The following is a 24,297-nucleotide window of genomic DNA, read 5'->3' as shown; positions in this document are numbered from 1 at the left end:
GCTAACCCCTACCCTACCCTTACCTAACACTAACCCTAACCTAAGGCTAACCCTACTCCTAACCTTATGTAACACTAACCCCTACCCTTACCTAATGTTAACCCTAACCTAACGCTAACCCCTACCCTTACCTAACACTAACCCTAACGCTAACCCTACCCCTAACCTTACCTAACGCTAACCCTAACCGAACGCTAACCCCTACCCCACCCTTACCTAACACTAACCCTAACCTAACACTAACCCTAACCTAACGCTAACCCCTAACCTACCCTTACCTAAACTAACCCCTAACCTTACCTAACACTAACCCTAACCTAACGCTAACGCTAACCCTACCCCTAACCTTACCTAACGCTAACCCCTACCCTTACCGAATGCTAACCCTAAACCCTAACCCAAAGCTAACCCTAAACCCTACCATTACCTAAGGTTAACCCTAAACCGTAACCCATACACTTACCTAATGTTAACCCTAAACCCTACCCTTACCTAACGCTAACCCTACCCTTACCTAACGCTAACCCTAAACCCTTACCTAACGCTAACCCCTACCGAATGCTAACCCTAAACCCTAACCCAAAGCTAACCCTAAACCCTACCCTTACCTAAGGTTAACCCTAAACCGTAACCCATACACTTACCTAATGTTAACCCTAAACCCTACCCTTACCTAACGCTGACCCTACCCTTACCTAACGCTAACCCTAAACCCTTAGCTAACGCTAACCCCTACCGAATGCTAACCCTAAACCCTAACCCAAAGCTAACCCTAAACCCTACCCTTACCTAAGGTTAACCCTAAACCGTAACCCATACACTTACCTAATGCTAACCCTAAACCCTACCCTTACCTAACACTAACCCTAAGTCCTAACCCCTACCCTTGCCTAACGCTAACCCTAATCCCTACCCTTACCTAATGCTAAAACCAAATCCCTACCATTACCTAACGCTAACCCTAATCCCTACCCTTACCTAATGCTAAAACCAAATCCCTACCATTACCTAACGCTAACCCTAATCCCTAACCTAATGCTAACCCTAAACCCTAACCTAACCTTACCTAACACTAACCCTAACCCCTACCCAACGCTAACCCTGACCTAACACTAACCCTAACCCCTACCTAACCCCTACCTAACACTAACCCTAATCCCTACCTCTACCTAACGCTAACCCCTAACCTAACCCAATGCTAACCCTAACCAAATGCTAACCCTAACCCCTACCCAACACTAACCATAACCCTAACCCAATGCTAACCCTCACCCCTAACCTTACCTAACGCTAACCCTAACCCCTACCTAACACTAACCCATATACAGTGCATTCAGAGACTTGTCCCAAAGACACACCTGCGTTGTCTTGGCTGTGTGCTTAGGGTCGTTGTCCTGTTGGAGGATTAATCTTCACCCCAGTCTGAGGTCCTGAGCGTGCTGGAGCAGGTTTTCATCAAGGATCTCTGTACTTTTCTCCGTTCATCTTTCCCTCAATCCTGACTAGTCTCCCAGTTCCTACTGCAGAAAAACATCCCCACAGCATTATGCTGCCACCACCATGCTTCACTGTAGGGATGGTGCCAGGTTTCCTTCAGAAGTGACGCTTGACATTCAGGCCAAAGAGTTCTATCTTGGTTTCATCACACCAGAGAATCTTGTTTCTCATGGTCTGAGAGTCCTTTAGGTGCCTTTTAGCAAACTCCAAGCAGGCTGTCATGTGCCTTTTACTGAGGAGTGACTTCCGTCTGGCCACTCTATCATAAAAGCCTGATTGGTGGAGTGCTGGAGAGATGGTTGTCCTTCTGGAAGGTTCTCCCATCTCCACAGAGGAACTCTGGAGCTCTGTCAGAGTGAACATTGGGTTCTTGGTCACCTCCCTAACTAACTAAGGCCCTTCTCCCCCGATTGCTCAGTTTCGGCAAAGTGTCTGAATAATTATGTAAATAAAGTATTTCTGTTTTTTATTTCTAATAAATTTGCAAAAAATTAAATAAATCTGTTTTTGCTTTGTCATTATGGGTTATTGTGTGTAGATTGATGAGGGAAAAAATATATTTAATCAATTTTAGAATATGGCTGTAATGTAACAAATGTGGAAAAAATACTGAATACTTTCTGAAGGAACTGTATTAACTATTTCAAATGGTATGGTACTTCAATTGGTATGAACGTCCCACGGATCCCAGATAGCAGGGACCTAGAAACCATGCCACTGTTAACAACTTCTAAAATGGTGCAGTTCACCACTAGAATGCCCTATGATCTTCCTCTTTTAAGAGTGACCATTAATTACTTTCAAAAGGTGTTTTTCCACGACTGCATTAAGAATGTTGAAGGCGCCACCTGCAATTTGAAAGCACCGAGAGGAATATTATTTTTCACATAGAATGCAAAAGCTGACCAATTGAATAGGCAAACTATTATAATATGGGGTTGTATGATTTTGCTGTTGCTTACTCGTGTCGTTGGCTGAGAAAAATGACATAGATAATAAATATAAAAAAGGTACTGTGTCTCAGCTCCGCCTGGCTCTCATTTGGATCATAGGTCCTGGCAGAACCTGAACCAATTTAACCCCTGGTATAGCCTACTTTCTCTGAATTGGTGGCTTCTACGATTGTGGCTAGATGGAGTTCAGCTATGGACTTAAAGTATGTTAGGAGAACTAATGTAGCAGGTTACTAATGTAGCAGGAGAATTAGGTCAAGGTTAGGAAAAGGGTTAGGCTTAGCTAAATTCTACAGTTGTCCCTGACGCGACAACTAGATGGAGATGTGCTAGCCACAACCGCAGAGGCCATCATTTCTAAAAAACCATCAGTATCATAACGCCGCCATAATGAATTAATGAGGTGTGTGTCTGTGTGTGTAGGCCCCATGACAAGCAACGCTGCACAATATGGCCTGGGTTTGAGACAGGGGGGGGGGGGCTATAACTAGTTCAAATGGAATAACCATGAACTGAATAGTTCATTCACAGCTTTCCTGACAAATGCTGAGGGTTTGATTATCTCAATTGATTCTTGCTGAAATACTGGGGCAGGAAATGTCAATTTCACAACTACAAAATAAAAACACAAGAACACATTTTCCTTTTGGGCTGTTTATTATTGGGGTAACAGTTGATTTCTTCCGGATGGATTAATGGGTTATGTTATTTTCAACAGAAAACCTAACTGATCTACTCTTCTCCTTATCCTACAGAGGTGCTTCAGGTCAGCTAGTAGGCCTGGAAAAATGTCTCCACTCTTTTATATCTGAATGTAGAGGACCGGTAAGGAAAGTCAGTCATGAAAAGGAAAATCACTTAATTTCCCTTCTGCTCGGTCACAGATGTGCCGCCAAAAACACACATCTTCTCCTTTAAAGAAAACTCCCTACGTCATTTCACCATCTGGTTTTGACACAGTCGTATGAGTGAGAGTCTGAACGTAACAGATTCTTCAGTGCTTTGAACAAATAGAGGAAAACAAAATCTCTCACTATTCAGAGATACTGGAGCATATGCAACCAACTGTAGGCTATACAATATATCTACTTTTCAGGGAGATTGAAACAAAAACTATACATCACCTATACATCTGCCAATATATCTATTGTTTATACCATCCATATGATATTTTAACAAGCGTTTCCGTTAGAAAAATACAATTTGGTCTGTTTCTTTTCTACTGTGCCATGGCTTTCTGACTGAACAAGACATAATTCAGATTTTTTCCCCCTCCTCACTAATTGTTTTTTTGACCAATCGGATCTTTTCACATCGTGATTTTCATGAAACCATTTTTTTAAAAAGGCTGTAGCAAATTGAGCTACAAAACCATGATGCATCTGCAAAAATTAACTATCATTCTGAGGACTAAGATATCTAGTTATTGGGAAGGTAACATTTTCCCTGAATTTTGTACATTTTCACCCCAAATTCTCATTTCCGAAATGTGTCCGGATTAAATTCTCGGGTGATTATAAATGTTCTCTTTAGAAAACCTAACACAATTTTTTTTTGCTGTACATATATCATACATTTGTCCATAAATCATAAAAATGGATTAGTAGTTGGAGTTTACATTAAACTATAATATTTATTACATACAAACACAGTGTCTGTCTGAGGACGGGTTTCATTACCGTAACTACCGAATCAGCTAAAGTGCTGAAATTGGAAAGTCTGATTTAATTTTAGAATAACTGAACAATTTAATTTGAAAATATTTACATCTTCAGTGTGATGTTTAACTCAGGCCTTGTCATTAGGGGAGCAATATTAACAAATATTAGAAATATATATCACTTTTTGGGACTTTGAAAACTGTTACGGTAATGAGAGTTTTGTGAAAAGGCTAGTAAAATGCATAATATCTGATAAAAAAAGTTGAATAATTCTGAAATAGATAAGCACAGATCCTAATCTCAGTGATTCAAGAGGAAATTCCGTGAAAAATTACACTTTAATTCATTTTCAGTTTCATGAGAATTGTCTATCAGAGCTTTTTCAGAGCTGATCTGATTGGTCAAAAGTCCAATTAGCAAGAAAAAAAAAAGTCAGAAGTCATAGCCACTCAATCAATCAATCAAATGGTCACCGTCTCTTCAATGTGCCAGAGTATCGCTGGTCAGCTATCTACTTGTCTTTCTCTGTCAGATAATCACCCAAATTATATCTCTTGGAATGCCAGAAAAACTCAAGCCTATCTGGATGAACTGAGTTAATATGGAGTCTTTCCCGTTGGATGGATAGCTTACTATGAGCTGGGGAAATAAACCACTAACATCACTACTGCTGGCTCTGGCTGGGCCAACTTCACAGCATACACATGGGGAGGTCTCTCCAACCCGTCCTGTAGGTTTTTCACCCCAACCCTAATCTAGCACACCTGATTCTAATAATTAGCTAGTTGATAAGATGAATCAGGTAAGACATCACTGGGTTTGGCGTGAAAACATACAGGAGGGTAGCTCTCCGGAAACAGGGGTGGAGAGCCCTACCTTAAAGTCTAATCCTATAAAGCAGAACTGGAGCACCATCTACTGGTCAGATATGGGATATCTATGGTGTGCTAAGAGCGCTCCCAACCCTGCCCTCTTCTCTCCCCACCCCTAAGGTTTATACAGGCTCAAGTCTAGACCAGGTTCAGGTGTGTGTGTGTGTGTATATATAGATATATATATATATATATATATATATATATATATATATATATATATATATATATATATATATATATATATATATATATGGATCTACATGTACATACAGTGATGGTAACCTACACACAGCAGTGTGATAGCATCAGTGCCTCCGCAGATGGCTCCTTGAGTGTCCACTGACTCCACTCCTCTGGCATCACGTTGGCTCCCATCCCTCCTTCTAGTGCGGGGTTCCAGCAATACTTTTGGTCCCTTAGATGTGAAGTCTCTCCTTCTTTCACCCCTTCTCCTCCCTCTCTCGGTTTCGCTTGCACCACTTTCTCAGCCCAGCTACTTTCTTCATCATCGTTAGCGGTGCTCCTTCATCTGTTAAGTCTCTCCTCAGGATGGAGGCTCCCAAGAACCAGGAGTGAGACGAGACTGGGGATCTGAGAGAGAGAGAGAGAACAGCAGCTGTTAGAAGGCGCTCGCCAGTCAATTAGAGACAGTTTAAACACGGTTTCTGTTCTCTCTCCTCTGCGCTGCTGTAACATCACTACCCCAAGGACCAGCCTCCTCCCAGACATAAACACTAACACACTAATCAACTGTCTGTCTGGACACTCTCACACACACACACACACTTTTAATCAGGTGTCTGTGCTCGCTCCCATTGATTGAAACCTACAGTCGTCCGGGGGAGAAAACAAGTTCAACTCTCTGGAAGAGACGTGACACCTGAATCAGCCTGTGTGTGTGTGTGTGTGTCGTAGCAGACTGACCAAAGGGTTTCAATGATGTGTAATGTGTTAAAAAGAGAATGTTCTTCCCCTCTCTGTGGTCTCCTGACACCCCACTGTGACTAACACTGAGCTACACACACACAGTGGTGGGGTTAGTTTAATCACAGCTAAAGAGGCTCATCCTCAGACAGACCACACAGAGCCCCGGGGGAGTAAACCTGGAGGACGGATTCGGTCTTATATCTGGGCCTGGCTACACAATCCATATTTTACTAGACAGAGTGAGTGAAGAGAGGAGGAAGCTTGAGGACATCTGCACTCATAAAACATTGTGATATACGATGGTATCGCCCCCTATTGGACAAAACCCCCCACCCCCCTAAAGAACACTAAAAATCCCCCGTTGGGCTATAGCGCGAAATCACATGCTACAACTGGACGAATCATGACGTAAGATGATGTTGCGGAAAGCCCGGGCAGAGGCTGAGCGGGGGAAAATATTTTCTAATATTATTGTCTGGTGGAGCTTTTGGCATGGAATGGGTTTGCCCGTGTCTGTGTGGCGCGCACATGATGGGGCACAGTGACGGTCAACTGATCAGGCTGTCGTGCCGTAATTAGGTTCTAAATAACGAGACAGGAAAAGAAGGAAAGTCGGTCCTCCTCGGACCAGGATAACATCAGCTTAATTTGGCACGTCCTCCTCTCTTTAATATTGTTGGTTCGATCTCTCATAAAGCTGTGACCAAGAATAGCCCTTGCCTATAGACTCCCACTTCCATTCACTGACCTGAGAGATCGAACCAACAATATTAAAGTAGGCTGTTTGGAACATTTGGGAAATCGCCTACGGTTCATACCTTCAACGAGCAGGAGGATTGGCGTCGGAGGGATTTCTCTGCGTCGCACAAATTATTTCTTCCTCCGTTAGCTTAAGCTCGATTCAACTCGTCATTCCATTTCTCTATTGGCTATATTGATATTTGTTCTCCCTCATTATTACCCCGGCTACTTACGTTTTTAGGCTATTCAAACAACTTTGAGATAAAAGCGTAGCAGAGCCCAAAGTAATATGCAGAGCCTGTCGAAATGGAGAGAGACGGGAATACAGCCAAAAGAAACAACAAGATAGATAAAGACTAGCTGTCATGTAATGTGTACAAAACATTAAGAACACCTGCTCTTTCCATGAATCTGGGTGACTTCGATCAGTGTCGATGAAGGGGAGGAGACAGGTTAAAGAAGGATTCAGAGGGTGAATGGGCAAGACAACATATGGCTTTGAACAGGGGTAGGGTAGCAGGTGCCAAAGGACAACCAGCCAACTTGACACAACTGTGGAGTCGAGATGAGCCAGCATCCCTGTAGAATGCTTTCGACACATTGTCGAGCCCATACCCTGACGAATTGAGGCTGTTCTGAGGGCAAAAGAGACGGAGAGAGAGAGAGACAGAGAGAAACAATATTTGGAGGACTTCCCCACTCTATAACATATTGAACTAGGCTATATAGGATATTACTCGGTAGGTCACTCCGTGTGGTGCCCTGCTGTGCACCCCCCAGTCAAGTTCAAATAGGCTAAACCAAGTTCAAATAGGCTGTCTATCATCGTCAATAGATGTAATATCGCCCCAACCCCACTCTCCTGGCTCCATCTCTATTAGTCCGCCCCCCCCCCTCCCTCCCTCATAACAACCCATTTCACACGCCACTTCCTCTCAACAACAAGATATCGACAAAGACAACCATATGTGTAGTGAGGCTCACCAGAGCAGTGCCTTGGACCGAGTGCTGACCCCCTTAGCCCTGGCGCCGCTGGGCGGCGTGCTGACCGGTGGCGTGGCGTTCCGGTGGCTCCTCTTATGGGACTCCAGGTAGAGTTTCTTGGCAAAGGCCCGGCCGCACACGTCACACGCGTGGAGCGAGAAGTTCTTGGTGACACGCACCTCTGTGCTACTGCTGCTGCTCTCCTGGTGGGCGTCATGGCGACGCGTGTGGAGGGGCGTCGGGGCGGGGGTGTCGGGGTGTTGTTTGTCGTTCTTACGGGAGACAGGTGACCCGGTTTGGGCCTCCTGCTGCCTCTCCTGTCTCTCCTGGTTGCGAGTGACCGGAGTGGAGGAGGAGAGGAGGTCCTGTTTACGTGTGACTGGGTAGGAGGAGGAGTTGAGGAGCTCCTGTTTGCGTGTGACTGGGGGCGTAGGGGGGGAGGGGGCCGAGTGGCACCCGTTTACCTCCTCCTTGACCGTTGTTCCTCCTCTCTTGTTGTTGTTGGCATTGGGGGCAGAGTTGAGGACCACCTCAGCCGGCCGCTTGACCGCACGCGACTCCAGCTTGGGCACGATCTTGGCCAGGTAGCCCGTCGACTTCTTGTGCACCACCGTCACGTGGCGCAGGACGTCGCGCTTGCGCCGGGACTCGTAGCGGCAGAGCGGGCAGCGGTAGAACTTGATGAAGATGTCCGTGCCGTCCGTGTGCAGCTCGATGTGCTTGGTGAGGTTCTGGCGCGAGCTGAACTGACGTTTGCACAGCTTGCAGAACAGCTGCTTGAAGTCGAACCCCACCGAGAGCTTCTGAGGGGGTCTCCCAAGAGTCCCGCTACTAGTACCACCGGTGCTGTTGATGGACGTGGAACGAGTCCATGTCTTGGGGCTGCCGTCACCCTCTTCCTCTTTGATCTTTTGACCTGCCTTGGTTGCCACGGCGACGCCCTTCCTGTCCGTGTCGCCTGGCGTCGAGGCGGGGCTGGAGTCAGGGTCGTCCCAGGGTTCCACCGCCTCCTCCTTCACGCTCAGGCTGTTGATAGGGGTTCTGTTGCTAGGGCTGCTGTCAGTGTTGGTCGCTGTTTTGCTGCTGTTGTTTTTGTTGGTCGCCGTGGATGTGGTTGCGGCCGTGGTCATGGAGACGGAGCTAACGTTCTTGAGGTTCTTGAGATTGTAGATCTTGTGGACGATGCGCATGTGTCTCTTTAACATGACCTGGGAGCTGTACTTCCTCTTGCAGAGCAGACAGCGGCAGGAGGCCAGGTTGTACAGGGCCGATGCCAGGAGAGAAGGGGCAGGGGGCGCCGCGGTTGAGCTTTTGGGGGGCTGAGGGGTGGTAGCAGCCGCGGCTCCTCCGCTCTTTGGGGTGTGACCTCTCGTGGGTGAGGAGTTGGCGCTCTTGCGGGGAGGCGTGGCCTCCAGGGACAGCGGCTGGCCGGGGCGCGTGGCTATGTCCGGCGTGATGGTGTCCCGGCGCAGGCCGCGGTGCACCTCGTCAAAATGGCGCCGCACGTTGGCCTTGGTGGCGAAGGACTTGAAGCAGACGGGGCAGGACTTGCCGCTGGGCGTGTGCAAGGGGCGGGACCGACCTTTGACCATGGAGAGGAGGCTGATGGGAACGGTGCGCGTCTCGGTGAACTTCCGGAGCTCCTCTAACTTGGTCTGGTGCATCTTGCGACAGTGGCGGCGGATGCTGCGGCGAGAGTTGAAGTCCTTACCACACAGGCAGCACGAGATGGTAACGTCCTCCACCTAGGGGGAGAGAGACAGAGGGAGAGTATTACAGTGAGCGTTGGTGTGTGTGTGTGTGTGCGAGCGTGTGTCTGCTTGCAACCTTTCTCCTGTATGTACCCACCCCGCTCGTAGACCCCTCCTCCTCGGGCTGCGCCGCCTCCTCTCCTCCCTCCTCCTCCTCCTGGTCACTCCTCCTCCTCTCATCCCCCTCTCCTGTCTGTCCATTCTCCGGCGTCCCTCCCTGCTCCCCCCAGGGCTCAGGACTGTGTGTGTGGGTCCCTCCAGGGGTGTGTGGAGCCCGGGGGAAGTGGGCCAGCTCCTCCTCTGAGGACATGAACTGGAACACAGCGTTATTGGAGGTCTGGATTGGCTCCAGGCGCATCACGTAGTCCGGCCGGTCCTTCCTGGGGTAGATGGCCTCCAGGAGGTCCTTCATGGCCCCGCTCTGCTTGTCACCCTCGCCCGCTGGATCTAAGAGGTCAGGGAGGAGGAAGAGAAAGGCATTAGGAAAAGAACGTTTTCAACCAGACACCAATATTTGCTCCCAAACGTGATGTGTTTTGAGCCTAGATACGTCACAACACTAAGGAACATTCCGACAGAAGGAACATTTTTAAACTTGCCAAAGGGAGAAACAAAAACACACTATTTTTTCTGTTTCTAAATAAGATATGTAATGAGCACATTGTGGCAACAGCAACCACGTTTCAACCATATCATTAAATAGCAATTGAATGTATCTTTGTGTTTTCACAGACATGGTCTTTGTTGTCGTTATAGTTCAATACACAGATGAGATAACAAGAGGATTTTCTAGATGACTGGTATTTCTAGATATAGACAGAAGTCATAGAGAATGGAAGAGTAGTGGCTAATGAGGCTGGATCAAAGACAGAGGCTGGAGCATGAAAGAAAATTTAGTTAGAGTATAGGAGGACAGGAGAGAAAGGGACCAACTACATTAGGGAGAGACAGAGACATGGAGAGAGACAGAGACATGGAGAGACAGGGAGAGAGACAAAGACATGGAGAGACAGGGAGAGAGACATGGAAAGAGACAAAGACATGGAGAGAGAGAGCGACATGGAGAGAGTCATGTAAAGAGAGGCATTAGAGGGAGAGAGAGACATGTAGAGAGAGACATGGAGAGAGAGACATGGAGAGAGAGACATGGAGAGAGAGACATGGAGAGAGAGAGAGATTAGAGGGAGAGACATGTAGAGAGAGAGAGAGTGAGAGACATGTAGAGAGACATGGAGAGAGAGAGTGAGTGTAGACCAACGAAGACCGTGAGTGAGTGAGTGAGTGAGTGACAGAATAAAAGAGACAAGCATAGGCATTAAGTGGGAGACAAGCATTGACAAAGAGGGAGAGAGACAGAAAGAGAACAAGAGAGCGAGAGAGAGTCTTAGAGAGATGTAGTCACGTACCGTCCGGCTTGGACAGTCTGGTGAGGCAGTAGTACTCTTTGTGGGTGATGAGGTTGGGCAGGCCCCGAAACAAGCTGCGACATGTCTTACACTCAAAGATGGTGTCCACCTCATTCAGCAGCATGTGCTTCAGCTGGGCAGTACCTACACATACACGACACCAGGGGGCAGTGTTAGGGAGCGCTGGCGGAGACAGACAGACAGGACAAATAGGACTGGGCCATCATTAACTCCTAGAGCCTAAAACCCTTCGATGTTTGCATATCGGAAGGAATATGATAGGTGTGATTAAATAGATTTGGTTTGCTGGACGAGCGATCACTATTTTTCTTCAGATGTGCAAACATTGAAAGAGTAGGAGCTAGGTGTTGCACTTGGGCCATGTTTCATAACAAAATGTACGACTGTGTTGTGATTCCTGATTAAAAGACCTCGGTGCAGTCGGAGTAGCACGACTAGATGTTACCTGAGCGGAAGACCTCTGTGATCTGCTGGATGCCAGACTTGGAGGTCTGGAGCTGCTGCTGCAACAGAGGAGGGTCACCTGGCTCCACGCAGTACCCTGCAGAGGTCACACACTTCAATACAACACTTCACTCTGCCCCCAGCCATGGAGTGTGTGTGTGTGTGTGTGTGTGTGTGTGTGTGTGTATAGAGAGTGGCTATTTCCTATAGGAAGTGACTAGGATGGGTTTGCTGCAAGATCCTGGGCATATAAGTATAGAAGTGGTGGCAGCCCCTATACAAATGACAGTGGTGGGTGCAACGTGTGTGTCAATGAGAGTCAGAGTGTGTGTGTGGGGGGGGGGGGCACTGGTTTAATCTCACCCCCCCTACAGCCCGGGGTCAGATGGCGACCAATCAGACGCGCCGACACAGCAAACACGGCAGTAATCATTACGCCCATTCTGTTGCAAAACGTTTCGTCTGTTGCGTTTACTCCAAGTGGAAAATGTAAACGAGTCCCTATGGGAATAATTCGGTTAGGTCCCTCCCAGTTTTGCTCCGTTTGCATCCGTTTGGTTCTTAACGGTTTCCGTAATGAATACACCCCAGTTCACCCCTTCCGCCCCGCTAGAGTAGGACAAACAGGAAATATGCGTGTGTGTGTGTGTGTGAGTTTTATGCAACAGACAGACAGTTGATGCAACAGATATTTCACATGTTCGCTACAGTTAGTGGGGTCTCTCTCTCCAATCCCAAATGGACCCCTAAGAAATATGGTGAAACTTCCACCTAAAATATCAGAGGGCAAGGTGGAAGTTATTGCCACATTGCTTACACCTGTCAAATCCTCTCAGATCTCCACAAGTACATAGGGGTCCATCTGGGATTGGGCCCTGGACTGAGGCTTCACCTCTGTCTCCGGCTGCACGTCAATACTCCAGCATATCTTCCTCTCCTCTTCTCCTCCCCTTCATCTGACGTGAAGGATCTGGACAGGCTTCAGCCATACTGCTGTAGGGCATTTCCATGTAAAAGGAGCCACGAGCACCAACATGAGAGGTCAATAGGAGCGAGTGTCAAATGAAAGCTAAGAGTCTATTTTTGTTTCAACACCGGATGTCCATAGACATTGAAAAGTAGTTGACATTTGGTGGCCTTGATTTCAATGTCCACAGATGTTGTTTCTTTTGAAACGTTCCGGATCGGCCTTGATTTCAACGTCCACGGATGTTGTTTCTTTTGAAACGTTCCGGATCGGCTTTAATTTCAACGTCCACGGATGTTGTTTCTTTTGAAACGTTGCGGATCGGCTTTAATTTCAACGTCCACGGATGTTGATTTTTGGTCCGGTCCCGACCGGCCTTCATTCGGCCCAATTTACGTCCATGATTATTCAGATTTGGTCAAGTCTGGACCAGACCAAACTAATGTACTGTACTGAATGAACTATACTCTACTGTTCTGAGCTGTACTGTGTTGTACTTTGATGTCCAAACTTGGGAAAGATAGATGTCTATTGTTTCAGATTTGGTCCGGTCCAACCTAATTTTATATTTGTTTGGGGTCGGAGTGCATTAAAATAATAGCCAGTGTACCCAAATATGAAAAGGAAGATATTGCATATTTCTACCTTTATGTACCTAGGATACATCACCATGAAGAGAATGAAATGTACATGTATAATTATGTGTTTCTGTGTAGTACAAATACACTTCATTTACTGTAGTTCATGAACCAAAAAAAATACTTATTTTGTCACTCTCCTCTCCCTCTCCTCTCCCCGGCCCCTCTCCTCTCCCCGGCCCCTCTCCTCTCCCCGGCCTCTCTCCGGCCTCGGTCCCTCTCCTCTCCTCTCCCCGGCCCCTCTCCTCTCTCCGGCCTCGGTCCCTCCGGCCTCTCCCTCTCTCCCGGCCCCTCTCCTCTCCCCGGCCTCGGTCCCTCTCCTCTCCCCGGCCTCTCTCCTCTCTCCGGCCTCGGTCCCTCTCCTCTCTCCGGCCCTCTCCTCTCCCCGGCCCTTCTCCTCTCCCCGGCCTCGGCCCCTCTCCTCTCCCCGGCCCCTCTCCTCTCCCCGGCCCCTCTCCTCTCCCCGGCCCCTCTCCTCTCCCCGGCCTCGGTCCCTCTCCTCTCCTCTCCCCGGCCCCTCTCTCCGGCCTCGGTCCCTCTCCTCCCCGGCCCCTCTCTCCGGCCTCGGTCCCTCTCCTCCCCGGTCCCTCTCTCCGGCCCCTCTCCTCCCCTCCTCCCCGGCCCCTCTCTCCGGCCTCGGTCCCTCTCCTCCCCGGCCCCTCTCTCCGGCCTCGGTCCCTCTCCTCTCCTCTCTCCGGCCTCGGTCCCTCTCCTGTCCCTCTCCTCTCTCCGGCCTCGGTCCCTCTCCTCTCTCCGGCCTCGGTCCCTCTCCTCTCCCCTCGGTCCCTCTCCTCTGTCACTCTCCTCTGTCACGCTCCTCGGTCCCTCTCCTCTGTCACTCTCCTCTGTCACTCTCCTCTGTCACTCTCCTCTTCCAGTCTCCTCAGCCCCTCTCCCCAGCCACTCTCCCAGTCTCCTCAGTCAGGACAGACTGGCCAACAATGACTGAATAAATATATTGTATCTAGTGCTCCGCAGTGTGTTTGAAGGACATCAATCAAACTAACGGTAGGTTGGTGTAGACAAGCGGGCAGTCTTACCCGGTGTCCTGGGGGCTGCGTCGGGGCCAGGGTTAAGGTCAGTCATTGGGTTAGGGCTGCTGGGCTGTGGCTCGTCTGTCTGGCAGCACTGGTCTCTGGTAACATGGCGCTCAGGTTGGGGCTCGTCCTGGGGGATCTCCTCCATCTCCACCTCCATCCTGCTGGAACTCTGATACATAGACAGACAGAGATAGAGAGAGAGAATGGTGAAGTTTACCTTTTAAACCTCACAGACATTCCTGGGCTATACGATGGTCAGGGAAACACAGGGACAGAGGGCGTGGGGTGCAGAGTTGGAAAAAGAGGTACGGGTAATTCAACACAGGTGTGGCTCCTGAGTTAATTAAGCAATTAACATCCCATCTTGCCTACGGCGATGTATAAAAATGACTAGTTGCCCATTATTTTAACTACCATGACTAGAAGAAGAGATCTCAGTGACATTGAAAGAGAGGTCTCAGAGGAGCACAGGGGGTTTAAAGCTGTTCTGGTTGCTCGTGGTGTCCCAATGCCCTAATAAGACACATTATGTTGGTGTTTCCTTTACTTTGGCGGTTACCTGTACATCTACAGACACTCTCTACTACACTCTCTACAGACACTCTCTACTAGCCTGTGTAACACCAGCGCTATAAGTGTTATGGGAGAACCCTACTTATATAGGAGAGACACAGAAATACTGTACACGGCACTACGGAACCGCCTCTATAGCTGCATAATTGGTCTGAGTAAAGATACCTAATGACTCATTATGCCAAACGCTATTTGATCAGCAGTGCTGTTGCTGATCTCGACACCTGCGGTGTCACGTGGCATTGTTTGGTTGGGTCTGATAAGGGCGGGTGGTGGTTCCACTACTGGCTGGGTGAGACTCTTGCCTTGTCTGTCTTTCTTTCTCTCTCCAGGGTGATGGAGATGTTTCCCAGCACACCCAGCTAACACACACACACACTAGGCTGTCAGAGATAAGGGACTCCACACTAACCCTTGGCTTCTCCCTCTCACCTCTGAAGGCACTGTAAGTCTGAGGAGAGAGAGCGAGAACTTGTCATCTCTCTCACTGATTGATGAGTAAACAGTGAGGATGACTGTCTGTATTCAACTGCTGCATGACAGACGCTGTGAAAAGGAAAAGACAGAGTGGGCTGGAAACAGGGAGGAGTAGAGGACTGTGTACTGGTAGGATATATACGGGGGGGACGGGACTGTCTTGTCTCTACCTTCATGTGTTGCTGAGAGGTCTTCCTCGGAGCGGATTTGGCCTTCACCATGCTGCTCTCCCTCTACCCAAACACCTGCAACAACACTGGAATGAGCCCATGTTTCAGTGTGCGTGTTTCACCATCATCGCCAAACCATGTTTCGATGCCGTCACAGAGGTGAAAACAGAGGTAAAGCCCCCCTCTAGTGGTGGCCCCAGGCTAGTGCAGTTCCATCCATCACATCCACCTGCCTGACTGTCGGCACACTTCCAAGTCTTCATGTATTATTCCAAGTAAAGAGTGTGTGTGTGTGTCTCTATCAGAAACTGCCCAAACCATATACACACCCCCCACACACACACACACACACACACTATATTTTCAATGCACTGTGAAGTTGATTAACGGTACCGTCTCTGACTGGAACTGTCTGGTGGTCAATACGTGGTACAAACTCCATGTTTTGGAAGTCATGTCAAAGTGATTCTAGCACTACCGCCTAAAGAGTCAACCCCCCCTGTCCCGAGCCTGGTTCCTCTCTAACTCCCTTCCAGGTAGTTTTTCCTGGTCGCCGCGCTAGTGCTTGCTGACTCACTTTAGGTTACCGTAAGGCACTTTGCAAATGTTTTGGTTAAGTCGGTATACCGGTCCTCAATTTGCACCGATTTGATCAAAACTAGGTTTTCAGATTTCCATTCTTCCAAACCTATAGCCTAATGCATTAGGAGGAAGATGGTCATCGCCGTCTCAGAGCGGGGAGAAATACAAGAGCATGTTCAATGAAGAGCTCAGCGGTAATGCTCTCTGACAGCATCAGACCGGACGGACGGGTATCACTGGAGTCAATCCAAAGTCGTGAGGCTCAATCAGAAAACATGCAGCTATCATCAGAGAGGTGACCTGGTGGCGAAGACTTGGTAACACGCGCGGGCGTTTCCATGGAGACAGAGCCAGAAGTAGTTGTTCCTACTCAGGTAATATGATGAAGTGTGTATTTATCAGTGGGCCTGTAGAGACAGACACTGCTACCAGAACAAACTCACCAGAGAGTCATTTAAAATTTAAAACGGGAAATCTGTGATTGCTACATCATTATTTATTTTTTTTTGCTTTTAAATTCATGACATACAAATGTCCCATTGATTCTTGAAGAATATAACTCAATGACCTCATGACCTTAGTTGGCTGAATTGTCTTACCCCATCAGAAATATACGCTTGTTTTACTCCTTTGCTAGTTAACAATGTTTTGTAGACAAACACGGTATAGATTCAAAACATGGTTAAAACTACAAACAAATGTTGTTCTCATGGACGGTCAGTCCTTGGACCCATAGCTCTGTTTATGATTTTAAGAGTGGTCACATATCCCTAAGCTATTTACCGAATACGTGGCGGGGGTCATTGATGTGTTATTTATTTGAACTGCAGATTGCCCCTTTAACGTCGCCTGATAAGATGTACACTGATGTGAAAGTACTGAACCCACACCTGCAGGAGACTGCTGCAGCAAGGCAGTGAACATAATTGAATGAAGAAATTATGGGAAAAGTTCACAGCAATTATTTCTGTGTGTAAAGGGATGAGTGTATAAGTGCTGGAATAAAGAACGGACGCCTCTGTTCACGTTGTAACCCGTGTGAGACGCCATAACCTCACATGGAGACTGGCTGCTGCCCTCATAATCACACCCACTAGACAGACCACCAGTACATCATAACGCAGGTCTGCCCTTATTATTATTATTCTCAACTTCCTCAATCTAAACCCTATCTGACCATAACAATAGGCCGGCCTTGGGATGTTTACATTCAGTTGTTAGGCAACCCTCTCCTGGTCGTTTTAATTCATCTGAAGAAGAATTTGACCAAAAATATACATCATAATAGCATTATATAGGCATACTTTCTCTTGCCCTCGGCTAGTCTTCTTAAAATGGGCTAGAAATCCGTTTCTAAAGTGGGCACTGTAGAGGCATATACTTTAAAATCATAACCCACATAACCCAACATTACCTAAATATCTCCACATGCTAAAAACGGTCCAATTAAAATGCATTCAGGTGATTTTGATTAAAGTCGAGAAAATAAAATACTACTTTTTGTTTGAAAGCAGAAAATCACCCGAGACAAGTGTAACTAACATGCGCAGTGCCCAACGGGGCGCAATAACAAAACCAAGCGTTCAGTTGGACAATACGCCCCACTCGGGACGAAACCAGAAATGGTACAGCGTTTCCCCCGCTTTAATCAGAAAGGATGCCTTATTTTTATGATTCATTATCTACAATTTTATGTGTGCGCTATTCGTAAGGGCTTTACGGTCGAACAAAATGTACGTTTACCATACTGTGGAAAATTATACCCATATTTTGAGAAGTCGCGAGATATCGACACCAGCGACTCCACAATGGGTCTCGTCAAACATGAAGGACGAAGTGAACTGCCCTCGCTGACTAACAAAAGTCCCTGTGAGCCTGCCAGCCACCATCCCCTTACGCATTCCACGCAAAGGGGGAAGAAATTTTGCCATTCCGTAAAATAAAATACCATAAAACGATGCCTACACTGTTCAATTTCATCTCCAATTGCAACTCGTCTCCACTAGCAAGCGCGCATTGATTGTTGGCGTTTGGTTCACAGTTATCTTTCAGCGGGTAGCAGTCTCCATTAGCAACTCCATATCCCATGGGCGTGCGAGGGCCGCGGGCTGTGACGCAAATGCCACTTGTGAATTGCAAATTTGACATATCTAATTCAGTGTGGCTGGATGACTATTCACCCCGCATTTAAAACTATAACACCCCCCCCCCCCGCCCACGTGCTGGGAGAAGTGGCGATGCCAATAGCCACTAGCCAGCATATTATGTTAGGATTCGTTGCATAACTCGCCAGCCCAACTTAATAAATTGTGCACCGAGAGCGAACGGGTGCAGTAGCCAGTCTGGATATTGTTACGTTTTGAATATGATGGCCCAATCAACACAATTACATTACAATCTGCGCGAAATGACACAGCGACTTATACGATGTGTACACGAGACATGGAAAGCGAGTGGCCTCGGTAAACGTGGATCTATGGTAGCCAGCACTTGGCTACGTTCTGCTAGGACGCATGCAGCTGACGAGAGAGAGGAGGGCAGGGCAGCCAGAGAGTGGAACTTGGGACTGCATTCATACATAGACCATACGGGCGCCCGGATAAAGGGCTGCATGAATACTGTATTGTGTGCTCCTTTCTCCAAAAGTCCAAGTATTTACAAAAGGTTCGCCCAAAAAATATTGTGGCAAAACACAGGTGGTTTCAGCAGCTGCCGATATATATGGAAGCCCATTCCCGCCACCAATTTTTTTAAAGTCTACTATCTCAACATTTTGAGAGATACCTACATCAACATTTTGAGGTAGACCATACATATATAGGTCATTTTTCTTTATTTGTTGTATTGTGTGGCGACTTCCATCTATCCACGTTGCAGAGACCGACACAGCAGGGCCACCAGCAAGCTAATGGTCAGCTGGCATTTGCTTATCACTTTTGATTTGGTTTAATAACAAATAGTGCACAAAAAAAGCACTGAAAAGATGGGACAAAGTAGCCTACTGTTGTTTAGACAGATTTGCCTCATGATTTGTCAACTTTTGCACAATTCCTCGGTGCTTCAGTCTGAGCAACTGTAGCCTACCCACTGGGCACACGCTGGTCGAATCAACATTGTTGAAATGACGTCGAACCAACATGGAATAGAAGTTGAATTGACGTCTGTGCCCAGTGGGTACTGATAACAACCACCACTACAGCACACATTTGGTTATAATATGCAAACTTTAGCTGGCTAGGCTACCTAGACATTTTCAATTCAAAATGATTGATTGGAATGTGATGTGTGATTAACTTTTCAATTACACATGAAAAGGGCTACATGATGCAACCCTGTTAGTGTTATTGTCCAATTGCAGTTGTGTCTATCTGTGTAAAGGACTTCCCATTAGTTCATTTAAAAAATACATAAATTCATCTGAACAAGTACAAGGTTGCTGCAGTTTGACAGTGTTTTGATAGTTTCATCCTCACTAGGGCCCAAAGTAAAAAATAAAATAAAAACATATGACCTGATTAGACATTTTTTTTATCCCATCATAGCCCATATAAAACTGTTTTACAGTTGATTTATTACCAGATCATACCCTACAACTAGGGTCCAGAGTTTTACCTAGTTAGGTTTGCCTACCAGATCAGGAGAAACTCTGTGCTCCTCACACTGAGGAGTGTGCTCCTCACACAGCACAAAGGCTAGCTGTTAGAGCTTTGGACCAGTACCTGAAAGTTTGCTGGTTTGAACACCCAAGCAGACAAGATGAAAAATATGTGCCCTTGAGCAAGGCACTTAACCCTCATTTGCGCCAGGGGTGCTGTACTACTATGGCTGACCCTGTAAAACATTTCACTGCACCTATCCAGTGTATGTGTAAAATACAACTTTTTCTTCTAAGAATCATTCTATATAGGCCTAGGGATCTATCTCGAAATGTCAACTTAGTATCTCAAAATGTTGATTTATGTAGGCCTATTTCGAATTAGTATCTGAACATATTGAGATAGTATCTGAACAATTGGATCTCTCATTTTCTGTGTATAGTATCTCGAAATGTTGAGATAGTAGGCCGCCTGTTGACATTGTGGGAATGGGCTTCCATAGATATGTGCAACATATCAGCATATCGCTGCGCAGCACTGAACTTTCCCAGTTTTGTGCTAACTACGTGGTGTTCCAAAGGACCATTTTATTCAGGCTGTCCTCACTGGCAATCTGGAAGCCAGCGCGCAGGGCATTTTACCGTTCTCATGGCACGATTTGCATTGCCCCATTATCCCCGAAAATCTCCTTTACACGGTTATGTTGTCAGCCTCAAAACGCCAGTATGTTGAGCAACAAAAGACCAGCTTAACTTGATCAAAGCAGAAGCCAAGTACAAAATGCACCTTTCAAGCCGTAAAAGAGAGAGGCCCCTTCTACATTTTGCAGCATGGCAGGGGAGTGCGGCGTAAAAACGGGCTAACCCATACAAAATAAATACAACGAGAACGTACAACACTCACATAAACACATCCATCACCATCTTAGGGAAATCCCTAAACCACTCTCAGATATTTGGCTTTGTAAAGACTCTCCCGAGTGGACGATATTACGAATGTAAAACGCTGCGCTTTGCGGCTCTGTGCCACCTTTTCCAAGAAGCAGCTTGGCGCACAGACCGGTGACCCTTCCGGCTTTGCGCGTCTTTATAACGACTAGATTTTTACCAACAAATCTAATTTTAGCAATGAAATATGACTAAATACATCTAGTTGTAACTATCATCGTATTTGAGGCCCTAGAAATATTATTTAAGGGCGAGTTTGAGTCGCCGAAACCAATTCCTCTCCCCTCCATGGACAGGCAGAACAAGAGAACGATGACGCCATTTTCTGCAAAAACAACCACGTTCGGGGAGCCAAGGCGAGGGCTTTTACGCTTCCATAACGCGTTCCAGGTCTTCGATGAGACATTTAGGGCGAATATAAATGTGTTAAGAATAGTTCTTACCTGTATAAGTCTTAACCTGACGATGGAATCCGCTTTCACGGAGTAAAGCTACGGGCTTGGGCCGGGGAGCGACTTCGAGTCCGCGTCCCTGTCTGTAGCTAGCCGGGGGTTGTTTATTACGCCTCTCAGCGCTCGGCTCGTCTCTCGCACTGAACAGTTCCTCCAGCAGCTGCCTTTGTGCACTCAGAGGGGACCGTTCAGCTAAAGGCGGCCGCTGCGCAAAGGTGCAGCACTTCTACTTTTCTTTATAAATGCCAGTCTCGTTGGCACTTTGGGGGGTAGGAGAGGAATAGTTGACCCCCCCCCCCCTCGTGATCGAGGAACACTGTTGCCAAATTCAGGCCGTTTTAGTGCTCCATTTACTAAGCGCGCGCACAGGCTTTCCAGAATCCAGGACACACAAATTAAACCGAAACGTTAGGTCGTTTTGTTCTCTTCTGCGCATTCTTGTCGTTGATAAAAGTGCATTATTCCTTGGGAAAAGTCGTAAAACGCTAAACGCAGAATGTAAAATAATAAACGGATGATTTGGAACTGTTGGAAATGTTGCACCATGGCCATTTATAATTTATGTGTTTTGAGTTTATTTAATAGTAGGGCAAACAGAACAAAGCCACAATTTTGAGAAAAAATACATTTATTTCAATAAATCTAAGTTATTTATCTTGCCACCAAAACGCAACCTGCAATTGTTCACCTGTGGGTTGAAGTGAACGAGTAGCCTATCCAGTGATTCATTTGTTTCATTAAGGATCAAATATATTACTTTCATAAGTGATAAGATAGGCCTATATTATAATAATGATACGTTTATATATTTCAACATTTCCCTTGATACACAGGAAGACAGGATTTCCCCTAAAGAACGCAGCATCTGCAGCCCTTTTGATAATCTCATTTAATTAAAAAAAAGTTTAGTCTAGAACATTCCAGTAGCCTATTAGATAAGCCTACATTTTCATATTGCATAACTAGTCCTACAGCATAGCCACAATTAGTCAATGCAGATTATGAATTGTCGTGATATGTTAATATTGGTTGCAATAACGCATGTCCAGCATCGGCACCAGCCTGGTCTCATAGACTAGACATAACATAGTAAATCCTAAATCCGGGACACTCAAATTAGTGTGATATGTTATGTTTGGTTTGGTTACATAAGACAGAAGGTTACTCAAGGCAAAAATAATGGGGTGGTTGGTCGGGGTGGATGGGTGGGCATATAACTGGATAATCTAGCAACCCAAAGGTTGTGTGTTTGAATCTCATCAAGGACAACTTTAGCATTTGAGCTGATTAGCAACTTTGCAACTACTTGCTACTTTTTTAGCTACTTTTCTACTACTTAGCATGTTAGCTAACCTTTCCCCTAACCTTAGCCCTTTAATCTAACTCCTAACCTCAACCCTAACCCCTAGCCTAGCTAACGTTAGCATTAGCCACCTAGCTAACCTAGCTAACTTTAGCATTAGCCACCTAGCTAACATTAGCTACAACTAATTGGTATTCGTAACATTATCATACATTTAGCAAATTCATAACATATTGTATGAATTGTAATTTGTAACATGTTGTAAGAAAGGGATGATGGACATCCACAAATTAATACATTCTATATAAAATGCAGTGGAGGCTGGCGGGAGGAACTAGAGGAGGACGGGGTCATTGTAATGGCCACGTTTGACTCCATTCCATTAATTCCATTCCAGCCATTACAATGAGCCCCTCCCCCTATAGCTCCCCCCACCAACCTCCACTGATGAAAGGTAACATATCATACTAACTGGAGTGTTACGGATGTACTTTTACTCTGTTACGTCTACCCTTGTGTCCAGGTTGCCGGCACACAGTCTGTTAATTTTTGTTTTCATGGATAGCCAAGTAGAATGTTGGCATAAAAGCAACCTTGCCAAATAGCTTACCCATATGGATTAATAAAATGTTGCTCAAATGTAATACAGTTTCTACAACATTTGGTAATTCATTAAGGAAAATATGATTTTCAGCATTAAATGTTCTGGTGTGCTTAATAGTGAAAGAGCTAGAATAGGTGGAGAGACGGGGCTACTCATAGGTTCCATGGAATGCCATCTCGCAGGTGCTGCAGCATTTTGTTGCTATGTTACCGCAATCTGTCGTGAACGTCGAAAGTGTCGTTTAGCTAATCACGTGCTGAATAAAAATGTGGACATGGCAAACAGTGCACTCTAGGCCGAATGCCACGAAGATTTGCGCAAAGATCGTCTATTATTCACTATAAACTCGGTGGTTCGAGCCCTGAATGCTGATTGGCTGACAGCCATGGTATATTTGAGCAATAATGACATGAGGGGGTGTGGTATATGGCCAAGGGCTGTTCTTAACAAGACGCAATGTGGAGTGCCTGGATACAGCCCTTAGCCGTGGTATATTGGCCATCTACCACAAACCCCAGAGGTGCCTTATTGTTATTATAAACTGGTTACCAACATAATTAGAGAAGTAAAAATAAATGTCCGCAACTCCGCAATGCGTCGTGCCTAAGAACAGCCCTTAGCCGTGGTATATTGGCAATATACCACACCTCCTCACGCTTTATCACTTAATTAACTCATAAATATCAATAATATTACGCTAATCATTCAAACATAAGTCTACAAGTTATGGCTGTAGGCCTGCAATATCTCACCATGTGATGTGTGTTTTAGACATTATTTTGGATTCAGTAGAACAGGTATTATAGGCCTTCATATTGTTTAGCCTACTTCCACATAATACAGTATTAATCACCAGTCTAAAAGTAGTCGGAACGAACTTCTAGCGTAGGCTACATATTGGGGCTTCTGAAAAATATAGTTGTTGTGGTATTTGAGTAGACATCTAGAGTTATAATCCCTGAGACCAGACCCTGTCCTTTAGGCCCAGTGAGAAATACAACAAAAGGTGGCCACCGCTATCGGCCAGACAATTAACCAAAGGACCAGCATTAAACCATTATCATAAGAATGCTGTTTGCGATGGGGGGGGAAGCCCTCGGAATTCATTGACATGCTGCATAGTGTTGGAAACCTTTTATGTCATCAATTACATGCAAGCTGCCTTTCCCATTTTACCTACTGACATCTTTTTGACATTTTGGAGCGCGAGTTTCTCTATTTGTGTTGCTATAATAACCACTTTACAACACACAAATAAGGCCTACTTGTGGGCAGTTAGGAACTATTCCCTTTTGATTTGAAAGGTGAACAGAAAAGGCTCTTATGAGACCTTCCAGCAAGCCTACCAATTCTTGCGATGTGGCGGCACCTGTTGCTTAGACATCTATAAACTTTTTACAGGTGGACGGATAGGCTACTGTGAAGAATAGGATGAACACAGCTCTGTAGTAGCCATCCCTACACACCAGGACTTGTTGTTCGTGCAATATATTACGAACGGAAGGAAGCTCCCTGCTCAACACAGTTCCAGATACCAGTGTTTGTTCACCAACATAATATTCAGGTCTGGTTTCAAAATGGATTCTGGCTCACCTACTAGACTGTATACCAAGTGATCGTTTGTGGTCATGTGTACAAGGGGACTCAAAGATATCCTAAACATCAGCACTACACCCACCTCAGTGCTC

General features: G+C 46.2%; 1 protein-coding gene across 4 annotated transcripts; it reads right to left on the bottom strand.

The window, feature by feature from the left end:
* Positions 1–3,088: 3,088 nt before the first annotated feature.
* Positions 3,089–21,020, bottom strand: LOC139393148 (zinc finger protein 800-like). Of its 4 annotated transcripts, XM_071141519.1 has the most exons (9): positions 20,694–21,017; positions 15,126–15,200; positions 13,906–14,074; positions 11,262–11,357; positions 10,796–10,939; positions 9,487–9,836; positions 7,639–9,383; positions 5,229–5,577; positions 3,089–5,142 (listed from the first exon to the last, which is right to left on the bottom strand). In XM_071141519.1, coding segments are annotated over exons 2-8 (2,556 nt in total). In that variant the 5' UTR covers positions 15,177–15,200; positions 20,694–21,017; the 3' UTR covers positions 3,089–5,142; positions 5,229–5,576. The 4 variants fall into 4 exon arrangements, with proteins under 4 accessions (XP_070997620.1, XP_070997618.1, XP_070997619.1 ...); XM_071141517.1 differs by lacking the exons at positions 3,089–5,142; positions 5,229–5,577 and having other exon boundaries at positions 7,635–9,383; XM_071141518.1 differs by lacking the exons at positions 3,089–5,142; positions 5,229–5,577 and having other exon boundaries at positions 7,635–9,383; positions 15,126–15,211; positions 20,694–20,924.
* Between the last annotated feature and the right edge of the window lie 3,277 nt (positions 21,021–24,297).

Source organism: Oncorhynchus clarkii, chromosome 33 (assembly GCF_045791955.1).
Source record: "Oncorhynchus clarkii lewisi isolate Uvic-CL-2024 chromosome 33, UVic_Ocla_1.0, whole genome shotgun sequence".
NCBI classification, from domain to species: Eukaryota; Metazoa; Chordata; class Actinopteri; order Salmoniformes; family Salmonidae; genus Oncorhynchus; species Oncorhynchus clarkii.
Note: the sequence above shows the minus strand (reverse complement) of the source record. Positions and strands in the feature narration are given on the sequence as shown.

What these genes read in the sequence shown, in the direction of transcription:
- LOC139393148 (XM_071141517.1), bottom strand. Translation starts at nt 15,176, where the DNA reads ATGGTGAAGGCCAAATCCGCTCCGAGGAAGACCTCTCAGCAACACATG. An exon ending in CCTCTCAGCAACACATGAAG is followed by an intron (nt 14,075 to 15,125) that starts GTAGAGACAAGA and finishes TCTATGTATCAG; the next exon opens with AGTTCCAGCAGGATGGAGGT. An exon ending in CACAGAGGTCTTCCGCTCAG is followed by an intron (nt 10,940 to 11,261) that starts GTAACATCTAGT and finishes GTGTATGTGTAG; the next exon opens with GTACTGCCCAGCTGAAGCAC.